The following is a 15,774-nucleotide window of genomic DNA, read 5'->3' on the forward strand; positions in this document are numbered from 1 at the left end:
CAGCTTGCCTGCCTTGTCCACAGTGCTGCAGGCACTGTGAAGTTCTTGTTGAGTAGAGAGACTCTACTCCGAGCCTGCAGGTGGATCTGCTTGGAGGAGTCAAAAATAAAAAAATGAAGACTAAGAAAACACAGCTTGCTTGATTTTAACAGGAACCATGAAAACAGAAATATGACAGTCAGTATATACTGAGCTCCCCTAAAAAATCATATTTGTTTTTAGTACTCGTGGCTTATAGCAAGACAGGTTCAAACCTCTAAGCTGGCCTGTGTGGAGTTGAATGTGCTGCGTGGGTTCCCTCTGGCTACTCCAGCTTCCTCCCACAGTTCAAAGACATACATGTTAGGTTAGTTGGTGAGTCTATACTGGCCAGAGGTGCGAACGCAGAGTAGTTAAAGCACCTTAGAGAAGATAATAAAGTGCTGTGTGAAAAGGTGAGTGTGGGTTGGAGTGTAAATTGCTTTGAGTGTTCAGAGAACTCAAAATGCACTAAATAAATGAAACTAGTTGATTCAAATATGAAGACACGTTGGTCTCTCCCCTCGATCCCCTACAGTTCAAAGCCTGCTCTGTAAAACATGGCCTTCAAATAGATATATATGTTTTTCTGCTGATCCATAAAGATGTCAGGACCGTGTTTTTCCCAAAGTTAGACTCAGTTGGGGGGAACATGTACAAATATGTTATCTTGCAAAAGAAGGCACACCAACCAAGTTTCTCTAGTTGTTGCTCTGTTTATCAGCCTCTGTGAGCTTGTTGTGCCAGCATGTAAACAAGGTCTCCACCTGCTACGAGTACTGGTTAAAGTGGACCTTGACATTTCAGCAAATCTCCAGAGCAGAACTGTCGCCTTGTGTTCTCAAAGATGGTTGAGTTAGAGCCTGTCTGAATGTGGTCACAGTGGCTAAACCTTCAAAATAAGACCATGGAACACTAAAATGACACAGCAGATAAACCCACAGCCTCCATGTGAGTGAGCAGACAGCAGCTCCACCAAGTCTGACACTGCCTAACTCACTTCCCTCACGCTCTCCTCTGCTCAGCGGTAATAAACTCTGTCTCCATCTGCTCAGCCCGAGGACACATCTGAAAGCTGGAGTTACAGACACAGACGCCTCTGATTGGTCACGGATAGAAGCCACAGAGTTAATTTTAGTGACTATCTGTCTTTAAGTTTCCATGGAGACTGAGTGTTAAACGCTGAGAGAAAAGCAGAAACAAAGCACTTTTTTCTTGTCTCCTTTACAGCTACAGATGAAGCAAACTTTATACTTTTGTACTTTTTTATTTTTAGTCACAGTTTTGTTTTTTATGTAACACCTACTCAATAAGGGATTTGAGTGTGTTATTATTCTGGTGAACTAAGTAAGTTAAAGAGGCAGAAAGTCAAAAGAGAAACTTTATATTTGAAAGGGTTTTTTTCTCATTCCAGTAGTCCACAGCTGTACTCTCTGGGATTAGATATAATTTTCCTTCCGTCTCTTTCGCAGGCTCGGGGTCTGGATCTGTCCCGGGTTCGAGCCTGTGTGGTGGTGGCGGAGGAGAGGCCCAGGATGGCGCTCACACACTCTTTCTCTAAGCTCTTCAAAGACCTCGGCCTTCACCCGCGCTCTGTCAGCACAGCCTTCGGCTGCAGAGTCAACCTGGCCATTTGCCTGCAGGTAAAAAGCAAACCAGCTGCTCCTGCAGACTATTCTGTACATGCAGTTATCACAAAAACTTGGTAGAGTTCAGATGGAGCTTTGCACTTTGCGGTTTTATCTTCCTAAATATTCTGCAGCTTAAATTCTTTGAATTTTTATCAGTGGGTTAGGGATGTTCCTGCTCACTGATTTCTAGTCCCTAAGTAGGAAAACTTGGACAAGGTTAAACTTTGTCTAAAGAAATAATTGACACTGTTAATCAGATGGTTTGACAATAAACATCATATTTTCTAAGCCACTGAAAGCTGTTACATTGCACATACGCAGTGTCAGGTTAGATTACCAAATGCACTGAGGATGCAATGCTAACACGAGTGGCCGTATTTCTGATTTGCATGGAAATCGTGCACATTTATTATCCCCAAAGTCGGTCTGTCTTAAGGTGGAGCCGAGATTTATACAGACAGTGGTTAATGGATATCAATTTTAAGACTTCCTCCTACGTGCACTGGTAATTGCTTATCAGAAGATCTTCAGACAGACTACCTTATAGTAAGAAATCATAAAACAAAAGCCCAATCATAACAAACTTACTTTGTGAAAGTCGCCAGGAAGTCGTCCAAACTAGCGCTCCCATTGTCATTGTTTGGGAGCTTTTGTCGTGATATCCTTGCATGTGAAGGCAAAATTAAATTGAAAACTTGTAATCATAAATCAGTTTATTTAACCCAGTTAATGACCTAATCTTCCTCATCTTTATAGTTTCCTTTTGAAATTTCCTGGATTTGCTTCCTCTGTATATTCACATAAAGGAATCTGTTTGTACCTCCTTTCCTGTGCCTCCCCCTCCCTCCTCTTGTCTCGGCACCGAACCCTTTGTTTTGGCACCACAGTGGCTCTTGTGTAGTGCTGTTGTCTGACCCAGGAGGGTCCTGGTTTTAAGCCCAGGTCAGGGCTGGGCTCTTCTGTGTGGACTTCGACAGGTTTCCTGCCTCCTCCGACTATTAATAAAAACAAAATGAGTTCATTCAGGAGAATGAATGAATTCTCCTGCCACTGTGCCTTTCACAAAAGAACTGGCTTACAGTTTGACTTGGTCCAAAGGGAGCCACCAGCTCCTCCTCATATGAGGATTAGTTAAATGTAGAGAGCAAATATCCCTACAATATCCCACTTAGCTTCCTTTCTTCTTAGCTTCTTTAAACAAAAATAGTATTTTTTTTAGCTACTTCTGTCCCATTTAAGTTGTTCACCCACTGTACAGTTAGCTCATCACTCCGGTGAAATCCTGTCTGAGAGTTTGGAAAACTAAATCTTTCTGATCACTTGTTCTGTGATTGGCTGCAGGGCACTTCAGGGCCGGACCCCACTACTGTGTACGTAGACATGAGAGCGCTGCGTCACGACAGGTACGATAACCTGTCAGTAAGTCCCGTCAGCTGTCTTCCTCTCGCTTTACTGTAAAAAGTTTTGACGATAACACATTTGTTCCAGGGTTCGATTAGTGGAGAGAGGTTCTCCTCACAGTCTCCCCTTGATGGAGTCTGGCAAGGTGAGTGCATTAATATTTATACATTAAAATTTGCATGTGGTTTCAAATCAAAACAAAGCATCCAATCAGCATAGTGCTAAAAAAATACAAAAGGTTTCATTAAACCCCACAAAAGTTCAAGTTCCACATGAGAGGCGAGTCATGAAATTTTAGGTGAAATATGAACCGACACTGAGCAGCTGACAGCCAGGATGAAGATGTAAATTGAATGGCAGCACGTTCCAGGACTATTTTCTGCTTTTCACTGCATGTCCTCCCACATTCAGTGAGTCAAAACAGACAGCAGGTTTGAGTCGATGACGAGCCTTCAAATGTTCATCCTCCCTTTCTGTTGGTGGGCATGTGGGAGGAGAGAGACGACTATTAGATAGCTGTCAAACATGCGTGCTTGTCCATTAGTGCAACTGCAGAACTGCCCGACCCGAAAAGTTTTACAAGGTTTAGATTAGGATTCATGTGGATGTGAGGAGGAAGACTTAAACGTACCCTAGAAAAACCTGTAACGTATCAGACCATTTTTATTTGCGATGTCTGAGCCTTTCCCAAATCTCTGCCTCTAACAGACTATTGAAAGATTTCTTTGTGGAGGCCTCTGGGTGAATTTTACGCCAAAATCTAAAGGATGCGATGCTTAAACTCAGTGCCTCTCAGTTCATGCCCTCTTCGAGCTTAGAATTAGAACTTTGCCACTTCTATAGCCTTCAGAGTGGCCACAAGACTGACTTTGAGCCTCAATAAAGTCTAAAACAGGCAATTATAAAAACGTGTCACCCATCATAGAGTTGAAGTAGCCACAGTAGCCACAAGCCCCTTTTTTGTAGCAGGCTGTGTGCATGAGATTAGAGATTAAGTAACTTTTTGAGCCAGTGGACGTTAGAGGAACTGTAATTTTTTTAACTTCCATGTTCATTTTTCAGTCTCTAGAAACTCTTACTTAGCTCTTCCTGCCATGCAGTCCACTTCTGCATCAACAAAGTTGCTGTTTAGTCACTTTTTAAGTGTAGCAGGAAATAAAAAGGGTGTCTTGTAATGATGGCTTTATTATTTAAATAAAATGGTTTTGACTCTCACATGTGTTACCATGACAATGTATACCATTTATTTTATAGGAAACTATTTAGTTCTTGATGTACAAATAACTGTGACAAAATGCAAAAAAAATAAAGACATTGCACCTACTCATGTGCACCTGGCAGATGGCAAAGGAAGAAAAATTCATAACCTTCGGTAAACAGCTCGCCCACATTTAGTAGCTGCAGACCAGTGAAACCAGGTTATTTTTAGAGTACATTTAAAAAACAGCAAATGCTGTACAGCGTGTTATTTGAAGCTTATTTCTTTGCATTTTTCTCTCCATGTATCAGTGAAAGGACAGCTGCTGTGCAGCCTTTTTGCCTTTTGCTGTGGCAGAAATATGAAACTCACACTAAGATGTTTAGTGAGCTTTAAAGTGAGTGATTTCCAACGCTGTAATTAGAAGAAACATCAGTGGTATAAATGTTTAGCAGACTAATAAAATTAGTCTTGGTTAATGTCAGTTTATGTGGTGAAAAAAGCTCAACATGCCATGTCATGTTTCATGAGTCAGTGAGGGTTGAGTGTTTGGGACAATGCCATAACATTTCTAATAAAAAAGGCAGAGGGCACCTCACTTTAAACAGAAACCTATGGAACTGTGCTCATTTTCACTTATTTACTGTTGCTTATTATTTGTGATTTACGGTGCTGCATTATTTCTCTTTACATCTGTTTATGGCTTGGCACAAATGGAGTAACATCAATTACTGACTCCAGACTTCATACAGTTTGTAACCTCATGCTCCTCTATAACACTCACTCCTGCTTCTTCCCCTGAAAAAAATAAATTGGTGACAGTAACATAGATTGTATGTAACCAGATTTCTTGGTGTTTTAAGACCAGGTGTGACATGCCTGACCCTACAGTGATACACAGAAAACCAAGAAAACCCAACAGTCAGATGAGCAAACACTTTGGCAACAGTGGGAAGGAAGAACTCTCTTTTAACAGGAAGAAACCTCTGGTAGAAGCAGGCTCAGGGAGGGGCAGTCATTTGCTGGGACTGGTTGGGGATGAGGAGAGGAAGACACATTGTGCAAAACACATGTTGTGGAAGAGAGACAACACGAAACTGGAAATCTTTTTATAACCAGAGGAGCCGCACACTGGTGGCCATTGGAAAAGGTTACAAAGTTGTTGCCCATGCCCTCTGGAAAAAGGTTACCCTTTCTCATATGTAGGACAGGGCAGGAAATCTCCAGCCTCAGATGTGTTCTGACTACTGGAAATACTCTGGTTTAGGGGAGAGAGATGCCTGGAATAAACCTGCAGAGGGCAGGACACATGACACCTGATTGCTCACTGTGAATTCAGAGGACTATCATCTGTGTTTTTTTCTCATATGGGCTCAACCAGACTTAACACAAACTTTTAAACTGTTGGAATGAAGCTTTAATTTCAGATCTGTCAGATATTTGTGATTTTAGATAAAGAACCATTCGATATTTTCTAGAAGAGTTCAAGGCTGCAGTATTTATGTGAAAGTGGCTTTAAAGTGATTGAAATGAGCTTGATGCTTTTAAAGGAATGAAATGAAAGTGGCGCTCTGGCACTGAGAACAGGGCTTTTGGTCCATGCCGCCCCCTTCTCACTCTCTGGCTTCTTTACTCCAGCTCTGTCTGCCTGATAAAGATATGAAACCTCCCTAAAAAGCTTTTAAAGCTGGTTTTGGCATTGAAGGTCTAGTGATACGTTACTGAATACAGAGCTGTCATACAGCAACTCGGATCTGCAGAGATACTGATGGCTGAGCAGCACTTACTTCAGTTTCATTACTGAGCTCTGAGCAGCTAAGCGAGACCTGCAGGAGGACTGACAGCAGTGCAAAATGTCTAAATATTAAGAGACAGCATGTCTGAGGGATTTGATTGATTGACATGTTGAAGCTCTGAAACTAATACTTGAAAACATACAGAGTCCAGTGTTAAGATGTTGATGTTAAATTAAACCTGCCAGAAATGCATTTCGGTTGAGACAGAAGATTCTGGATTTCTGTTATTTCCATCTTCAACTCATTTATATTTGGTGGTTTGTCTCCTCTGGGAGAGCAGCAGCGAGGGCTCTGTGGAGAACAGAGAGAGATGTGGGATGGAGGTGGGTTCCACAGCAGCTCGCAGATGCACAGTAACTGTTCGTAGGCTGAAGCAGTTTAAAAAAGGCACCCCGAAGAGTGTCAGCTGACAAAACAACTGCTGTGGGCTACCACTGAGATCAGCTAACACCATGATCAGTCTGTTAAAACCTTTAGTTTCTTTATTCATTCGGGATATCTCAAGACCAGAACCTCAGAAACCAGCAGTCCATAGAGAAAGACTTTTCTTGGTTAAATACCAAGCCAGGGGTTTCTGAGTCTGTCTTCATTTTGATCGAAAGTTGTGAATTTGAACATTTTTCATGAGTTTCTAACCTTGGATGCCTCCTAGACCTAAAATTTTACAAATGAAGAGTAGCGGCTTTGTGGCCACTTACTTAAGACACAATGTGACATTGACAGAACGCTTTGAAGCTAACATAGTCCTCGAATTTCTTTCAGCTCTTGGATTTAACAAACTGTGCTTGGCTTGATGTTTTAAAGCTCGCTGAAGCTTGCGCTTTTATGAAATGAAATTTCCCGAACTCTCCACTGTCCCGATCTGTCCTGAAAGCAAACTGATGGATCTTTTCTTGGAGCTCGACGAGTCGTTCACGTCTTCGTCCCCCACGCTGACACACAAAGAGAGGACGTCATGATTCAGGGCTGGTCATCGATCGGCACGCTGTTGTTTTTGACTCACTGCATGTGGGAGGAGGAGAGAAAACTAATGATTGCTTTCCACTCAGTCCATCGCTTCTTTTATGCCTTCATTGACACGATGTTTGTTGTGTACGTGCAAAAACATCAGAGGACTGCTGCTCGGTAAACATAATAAATGGCTGTTATTTGAAGTGCATTCACATCCGTTTATAAGGTTATTTTATGTCCGAGCAGCTTTAACAGGCGATGGTGTGAACCGACAGTGAAATGTAAAGTGTTTTTAACATAAACAGCTGCTTCTATTTGTGGGGCTGTATTCCTGCATGAGTCAGAGTGAAGCAGGGAGATTGTTTTTATTCTTTATTTTTATATCTTATTTTTCAGATCCTGCCCGGAGTTCGTATCATCATCGCCAATCCGGAGACCAAAGGACCGCTTGGAGACTCGCATCTCGGAGAGGTCGACAGACACGACCCGTTTCTTTCTCTTCTAATTGTCTTCTTTTTCTTCTTCCTATTCTTTCTTTGTTTTTGGCATTTTTTGGGCAAAATTGTTGAGCTCCTAACTCAACCTAAGAATTTATGAGCAAGAGTCCTGTGATTTATTCCATTGCTAAGCGTTCAAAGTGTGATTGGTTTATTAAAAAATATATATTTTTACCCATAATTAGAAGACCAAAGAGTAAACTCAACACAGCTGATCATAAATTTTACTGGTATGCAGATCTGGGTTCACAGCGCTCATAACGGCAGCGGTTACTACAGCGGTTACGGTGAGGAGGTTCTTCAGTCCGACCACTTCAACTCCAGACTCAGCTTCGGAGACACTCAGACCGTCTGGGCCAGGACGGGCTACCTGGGCTTCCTCCGCCGCACCGAGCTCACGGACGCCAACGGAGGTTGTTTGTCTCGCTGTGTGCAACGTGTCATCGCGCTCGTCGCACCGTGACTAACTGTGTGTCTTTGTGTCTGCTTGAACAGAGCGACACGATGCTCTGTTCGTGGTGGGAGCTCTGGAGGAGGCCATGGAGCTGAGAGGGATGAGGTACCATCCCATCGACATCGAGACCTCCGTCATCCGCGCACACAAGAGCATCGTGGAGTGGTACGTGTAACAACAGCAGCAAAGTCTTTGAAGGATATTAAACAATAAATAACAAATAGCATATCACACAGGACGATAGTTCACTGAGACAAGCAGTAAATAAATGTCAATGATTCACACAGTGCTCAGTCGAACTCTGCAGACACATCTGGGACTGAAGGTGCGGGACACAGTCTGCATTTTAATGTAAAAGGTAGAGTAAAGATGGGAAACCATCATCAACAAATCCATATTCAAGAGTTTAGTCCTCAACAATCACCAGAGCATCACTGAACAATAGCTGCTTGGTTGCGAGAAGTTCCTTTCTACCAGTGTGTAAGAGAAGAAGCTGCAAGACGAAAATCTCATTAGCAGTAATCAAGCTACTTTAATCAGATCCAAAGGGTTTGGGGAAGAATATTCTGCAGTTTAGATACTACTAAAAGAGACTTAAGATAAGATGACCTTTATTAGTCCCACACGTGGGAAATTTGTTTTGTCACAGCAGGAAGTGGACAGTGCAAAAGTTATGAAGCAAAAATTAGAATAAAATAAAATAAGAATAAATACAGTACACAACTGTACAGAATAGAATAAAATAAAATACTATATACAGTAGAATAAAATAGAATAAAATATACAATAAGATAAAAATAGAATACAAATGCTATATACAACTCAGTAAAGATACAACGATGCCAGAAAAGATTATTGCACATTACTTGCAGTAAACCTTAAGGTGAGTCAAACCATGACAGTTCTGCCTCTGAACTAAATATCATTTAAAATGCATGCTGTTGATGAAATGTTCATTTTTCATTTGCAAACAAAAATTTTATCTTTTTTTGTTCCTGAACCGACACAATAGGACACGCGAATGCCGGCAAATGTGAGCTGAGAAATACATGACAGATCAGATGTTATCTCTCCGTCCACTGAGCTCCTCGTCCCATAGATGGACTCCCAGTTCCACTGTTTGCAGCTGGCAGCGCTCCTCGTTCTGCTCTGCAGCCTTAGTGAGCTCGTCGTAGAGACACATACACCAGTTTTCCAGTCGTGCTGCAGGTTGTGGTTAGAGCGACCTGAGAGCAGGCTTTCAGAGCAGAGCAGAGACTGTCGTCAGCAGCTGCTGTCCATGATGGTGGAGCTGGAGTTAGTCCAGCTTCAGGATAAAAAGGTTTAACTCCAGTCTGGTCCCTACACCCTTCCCACCCAGTGGCTCCTCCTCCTCAGACTTGCGGCTGCTGAAGGGTTTCCTAATGAAGGCGTGGATTAGAGTCTGTTGTGGACACAAACATCTCCAGACATCACGAACGAGTGATTAATAGTTATTCCAGGTTTACTTTTTAAAGCTTGAGCTTTAGTCGTTGCCCTGCGCCTCGCTCTTGGCTTAATGCTTTTAATACTTCTTGGCCTTTATTATTGACATTTAAAGCAGCAAAATAGAAACTAAAATCAGTTCTGAATCTGTTTTTGAAAACATGAGCATTAATGTGCAAAGTGTCCATGAAAGGCACTGGATTTTGTTTATTACTGTAGTTATGTGTAGTTGTGTGTGTTGGACATAAACCAGTGCTGCACCATGACAGAGTGTTGTGCATCGGTGCAGAATCAGTGCTGGCTTTGTGGCTCACTTCTACTGAAAGTTTTTGGTTTGGATGTTCCAGGCGAGCAAGCAAATGGAGTGAAAGTTACAGGATGAGGGTTTAGAGGCCGGATTGGAACTGAGTTTGAGTCTCGGGTTTGCCACAACAGCAGCCTGAGCTACCTGTGGTAGGATAACATGAGAAAACTGTGCTAGCTGATTAGCACAGGCCAAACTCTCTTTGTCTTTACGCTGATACTTGTTAGCTGCTGAAGCTCCACCAGCTTGTTGTTGTGGAGTTTTTCTTCCCTCAAGTGGCTGAAAAGGGAATCAAAGGAAAATTCTGTTTCGTTTCAGCCTGTTTGTTTTTCAGTCATGTGATTCTCTGTAGTGATCCAGAAAAATGAGGAGCACATGGCCTTATTTAAACACAGGATTTCTACTTTAATGCAGCTTTGAATTGAGAAACCACTCCAGATGTTACAGTTCCTGCACGTCTCTGTCTCCATCAGTGCGGTCTTCCCCTGGACCAACCTGTTGGTGGTGGTGGTGGAGCTGGAGGGCTCTGAGCAGGAAGCCCTGGACCTTGTTCCCATGGTGACAAAGGCGGTGCTGGAAGAGCACTACCTGATCGTGGGCGTGGTCGTGGTGACGGACATCGGCGTCATCCCCATCAACTCCCGCGGCGAGAAACAGCGCATGCACCTCCGTGACGGCTTCTTACAAGACCAGCTAGACCCCATCTACGTGGCCTACAACATGTAGCCTGAGTGTGTGCGCGCGTGTGTGTCTGTGTGTGTTTAAGAGAGAGCGAGCATGCGTTTGTATGCTGTGCATTTCGCCGTTGTTGTTCATTTATTTCCCAGAATCAAGATGTACTGTATTTTTGAACCTGCATATGGTGTGGTCTTAAGTCGTCTGTTTTCTTTCTAGTTGTGTTGTGCTGGTTGATTGGTTGATTGATTGCTCAGTGGTGTTGCGACCATTTTTACACCCCCGCTTGATCTCGTGACCGTTACCTGGAGCTTGTCACTGTAGAAAGCCTTAGGGGAACACTGTGTAGGGGGCGCCGGCTCCCGCCGTCACACTGCGTGTCGTTTTAGGAGGTAAACGTAGAGCGAGAGAATGACTAGAGCCTGTACCTGTCATCATGTTTTACCGGTTGAATTAAAAAAATCCCGGATTTGTGGTATTATTTCAAATTAGAGCAGGGGCAGCCAGATTATTGTAAAAATATAAATATTGTACATAGACATAATAATCTATATGGAGAGGTACTTAAAACACAATGAGGTGTAGTAGCCCCTTTATGCAGCTCTCTCCGCCCACACCCTCTGCGCGTGTGAAGACTGTGTGTGTGTGTGTGTCTCTGTCTGTGTTCATATGTGCAACAGGGACATTTTATGTCGTTTCAATGTGAATCAAACACTGATTTTAAACAGATTTTTATCCTGAGACGATCAAAGAAGAGACATTTATGTGGAGACTGGAAACACACTGAAGACATCCAAAAAACGGAGAGAAATTCAATGGCTGTGCGTGTTTTCGGTGTCCAAAGTCTGAGAAAAAAATACACCGATTTATCTTTTTTGGATCTAGTTAAGAAAGATTTGCGTCTTTTTATCTTGTGACCTTTCTGGCTAAAAAGAAAATACCACAAATGCAATTTAAGCAGCTTTCTATAAAGTGTCTAATTTAATGCAAACGTGCAGCAAATTTTGTAACATGCACATTAAACGTCAATGATCATCTTAGCTGTCAACCAGTCCTTCAGTTACCTTCCTGAATTACTTGCAGTCCCTATAGCACCCAAAGCATGTCAAGCAAAGTGCACTGTGTGAATATCAAAGAAATGTTATTATTATCGTTATTTAAAGGGAGTTTAAGGGAAAACTGTGCATCATATGTCAAAGACAACAGCATCAAGGTGTTGCTGCAGCAATTTTACATTTACTACCTTCTGACCAGCGGCCAGCAAGACTCAAAGGAAACATTCATTATCTGTAATATTATTATTTTTTTCAAACTCACCAAATTTGTATGGGACACAAAAAATCTGCCAAAACAAATAAACGAATAAATAAAATGTGAGATTTAATACAACGAAAAGAAATGTTGTATAAAAGCATTTTATGAAATGTTTTAATTTTCAAAACAAGACAAAACATAGAAATGATAAATAAAGTGGAAAATTCTAACAGAAACATAAATTTATTGAAGAATTCAAATGGAAATTGAATATACAGGTGAATAAACATAGAAACAAGTTTATGATGATGTAATAAAGATAATAAATGTCAACATTTTTTATTAGGTTTAATCTCATATTAATTCATTTTTGAGATACTGCTTTATTGTTGACTTTGGCAGCTTTTGTCCTTCATATGTCCCATATGAACTGACACAAGATGGCTAATGAGAGAAATTGGATGAACATAATAAAATATATATATATGATTTTGGCAGCTTTGGATGGAGACAGGTATTTGTTTTTGAAGGTATCTTTGGTCCTCCATATAAAGAAAATGGATAATTTTAAAAATAACTGTGGCTCTCCATACATATGAATGGTTAAATGGATTGAAAAAAATATGCTGCATAAAATATCCTTTTCCTGACATTTATAATGAAATCCACACGTCCTTGGGCCTTTTTTTAATGGGCGAATGTGCAAACTTGGGAGACAATAATCACTCTTACTTACAAAGTAAACACTTTTCCGTCTTATTTCCAAAAAAGACGGGTGTACCCAATCATTAGTGCAGGTAATAAATCAAGTAGCTGCTTGCTGTCTGGGGAAGTAAATGCAGATGTAGCTGCAGTAACATCTGGAGTCTGTTGGGACAAAGGGAACTCCAGATAAAGTTTACATAGAAAAGCTCCTATTGTAGCAATAATCCCCCAGGGATGTTCTTCACCGCAGGGATTCAGCTGCTGCCTGTGTGCACTCTAGACATATGGGATAATTATCTTTAATGATTGTTCCAGTATTATAATCTCCCAACTTTAAACATCAGACACACAGCTGTGTAACCTCTGTATGTCGTGGAATTCCCAAAGCTTTTTCAGGCCGGCTGCATCACAGAAAACAAGAACGAAGTCTAAACAGACTTTTAGTGATTTTTATTGAGTGTAAACTGAATGAACTGAGAGGAAACATGGATCTAATGTGTTTATGGCCAAACTGAAATGTTACTGTGTTGTTGTCTGTATTAAAGTCGTCGCTCAAAGTACGATTACAAAATAATTCTGCCTCTGTTATTATATGTGAGTGCAGACGATATATGTGAAAGTTTAATATGAGCATCCACCAGTGTTTGGCAGCAAGTGCAGAATTAATAATATATCAGACAACAAACATTTCCAAAAGTTAACACCTCAAAAAAAGGAAAAGTAACGAGTCCCACAGCAAAGTGAAGAATCCCTGGTAGAAAACATCCTCGGAGCTTTGGTACAACAGCTACCACCTGATGTGCACTGACTTAGACACTTCCTCATATGTACTGAGGGTATATAAAATTTAAAGATAGATAGTTTAATAACTCTATGAAAAGCTTTTAAAATAATGTATATCAGTTCACGCCGAGACTCTTGGCTAACTGTGACCTATGGAAGGGTTGAAACCTGCGAGACACTCCGCAGGTTGTATAAAAGGTTTTATTCAGAGCGTTGCCGTTGTTTAGAGGAAACAGTGAAGCGTCGTTTGTTTACATCCCCGTGGCTGAATCACGTGTGACATCATCTCATCGCTCTTCTTCTTCTTTGTTTCACTTTGAGTTTTCTCATCAGTTTTCCTCCACATGTTTATGAGCAGAAAACTTATTTTTATGCATATCAGAAGTTGCTTAGCGCTTGTTTGGATAACTTAGCAGTTTGGATTTGTTAGTAGCACCGTAGCGGTCATGTTTCAGTCCCTGGATGTGTGTGTGTGTGTGTGTGTGTGTGTGTGTGTGTGTGTGTGTGTGTGTGTGTGTGAGAGAGAGGTGGATAATGTAGGTCAAGACGGAAACCCCATCGGAAACTCGGAGGACTCATCTCGGGGATTGATGGGAGGGAGACTGCATGGTGTGTGTGTGTGTGTGTGTCTGGGTGTGTGCGTGTTAGGTGTGTGTGTGTATATTGTGTGTAAATAGTGTTGATTTTGTACGGTACAAGTGTGTGTGTGACTTGTTTTGTACACATGATAAAAAGATTAAATGACACTTTTATAAGAGCCTGCTACTGGCTCACCGTCACACTATACAGTGCAATAAAGTGCTTTGATTGGCTAAAACTCAGACTCGTGTTGTTATTATTTGTCTGTACACACTCTTCACTCGTTAAAGAAAAAGCCAGGTGTCTTACTTTCCTCAGATCATCACACTATAACTCAAAGTCAGTTAAACTTCAGCCTGTCCATTCAGGAAACATAAACCATTAGCAGGTGGTGGGAGCAGACTTCTCTCTTCATCCCTCCCAGCTGATTTTTCTCAGGTTTGACTTTTTCATAATGTCTTTATTACCCCTGGAAACACGAGGCACTACCTGCAGCCTGTCCAAGTAGCTCAGATGATCCAGCTCCTCCGGGATGGCCTCCAGCCTCGAGAGCGTGGAGGAGGCCCCAGCAGACGGGCTGTGACACGAGGAGGGCTGCACAGGGCTGTAGAAGGCCCGGTATCTGCCCCACCGCAGCTGCCTGCTAATCTTTTCAGCTTAAACTCAGCTTCTGAAATGTGTGTTCGTATTATTTGGATAGATGATGGGTTGTGATCTGTGTCGTTACAGTTCCGTATTTTAATTTTATTTCATTTTTAGTTTTTGTTTTCTATTAATTTCAGTTTCAGTTAGTTTCCAGAGTCTGTCACACTTTAGTCTTTAGTGTTTTAGTGTCAGTGTTAGTTTTAGTCTTTATGGTTATTGTTATGGGGGGTCAAACTCATAAAGACTAAACCTAAACTCTAGCCACATTGTATTTCAGCTAGTTTAAGAAGTTCACAAAATTATTTCTTTGTTCAATTTTATTTTAGTTACCTAAAATGTTTTTTTTCCACTTCTAGTTTTAGTTTTTAGTTAACTGAAATAACCTTGTTTGGCTGGTGGGGCTGATTTTTGCTTCCTCCTCTTTAAGGTCATAAGTATCAGAAGCTTCCATCTATTAAAGGAAATGACTTCACCTGCTTGGCAGTTTGTATACATTGGTTTTCTTCCAGCGTGGCTCTGTCTCTCTCCTCCTGGAAGGTTGGTGCCTCTCAGCCACCCAGCTTGGTTTTCATTTGCTTTGCTTTGATTGTTTTGTAGTTATCGAGAAGCTTTTAGGTTAGCTCCTAGCTACCATTCCTTCAGTTTTTCTTTGAATGCCATTAAGAAGTTTTGAGTTAGTGAAAATTATCGCCGTGTGTATATACATTCTTTGTTATGTCTGAAATGAGCCGGGCGTAACAGGGTAGACGTGGACAGATTGAGGACTTTGTGTTATTGTTGCCAGCTGCTATTTCTTGCAAATCTCTGAAGCTTTGGACAGTACGTCTGAAACTCACCTGGTTTCTGGAACAGGGCTCAGATTTCAGTGTGCGCGTACTTATTCTCTCTAAAACAAGTATGAGCATCAAAATAAAGGTTTTATCTAAGAAAAGAGACCAAAGGAAATATGAAATTAATGCAGAAAAAATTACTGAAAAATAAACATTTTTGATACCAAGCCATGTATTCTGCAACTGTTTTATGTTTGTTTGAAGACCCTGTGATCTTCACTGTCTTGAGAAAAAAAATGTTGTCCTTCTTTCTCTCTTCTCCATCTTTCCCAGAGGTTTAGCAGATTTGGGTTTCTTGGCTCAGTCGCCAGCTTCCTCTTACTCACTCAGATTATTAGCTGTAAACAGTATTTAAAGAAAAAAAAAACTTATGGACAAACAGAGTAGAACTTTAATACAAACCTGTTTCTAATTTTCCGTCCTCGCGATCTGATCCAACACTGTAATCAGTAAAATCTTCTCTGAGGATTTAGAGTCATAAATGACAAAATGATGTGTGGGGTCGACGACGGTGCTGATGGATGGGGTTTCCTCCCCTGTTCCTCCAGCACATTAAAGTCCACGCGAGGCTGAGTTGGTTTATTTCGCT

At 41.3% G+C, this 15,774-nt stretch overlaps 1 protein-coding gene across 3 annotated transcripts in view; it reads left to right on the forward strand.

Annotated features, from left to right (window-relative positions):
- LOC134634031 (disco-interacting protein 2 homolog C-like) overlaps nt 1–13,938 on the forward strand; it is a 74,533-nt gene extending 60,595 nt beyond the window's left edge. For all 3 annotated transcript variants that reach the window (XM_063483054.2, XM_063483055.2, XM_063483056.2), the window contains 7 exons: nt 1,491–1,661; nt 2,991–3,052; nt 3,138–3,195; nt 7,392–7,466; nt 7,731–7,905; nt 7,988–8,111; nt 10,188–13,938. In XM_063483054.2, coding sequence (XP_063339124.1) covers nt 1,491–1,661; nt 2,991–3,052; nt 3,138–3,195; nt 7,392–7,466; nt 7,731–7,905; nt 7,988–8,111; nt 10,188–10,440 — 918 coding nt within the window. In that variant the 3' untranslated portion in view covers nt 10,441–13,938. The remainder of the gene's footprint in view (nt 1–1,490; nt 1,662–2,990; nt 3,053–3,137; nt 3,196–7,391; nt 7,467–7,730; nt 7,906–7,987; nt 8,112–10,187) is intronic.
- The last annotated feature ends 1,836 nt before the right edge of the window (nt 13,939–15,774 follow it).

The sequence above is a fragment of the Pelmatolapia mariae genome, linkage group LG9, assembly GCF_036321145.2.
Source record: "Pelmatolapia mariae isolate MD_Pm_ZW linkage group LG9, Pm_UMD_F_2, whole genome shotgun sequence".
In the NCBI taxonomy this organism is placed as follows: domain Eukaryota; kingdom Metazoa; phylum Chordata; class Actinopteri; order Cichliformes; family Cichlidae; genus Pelmatolapia; species Pelmatolapia mariae.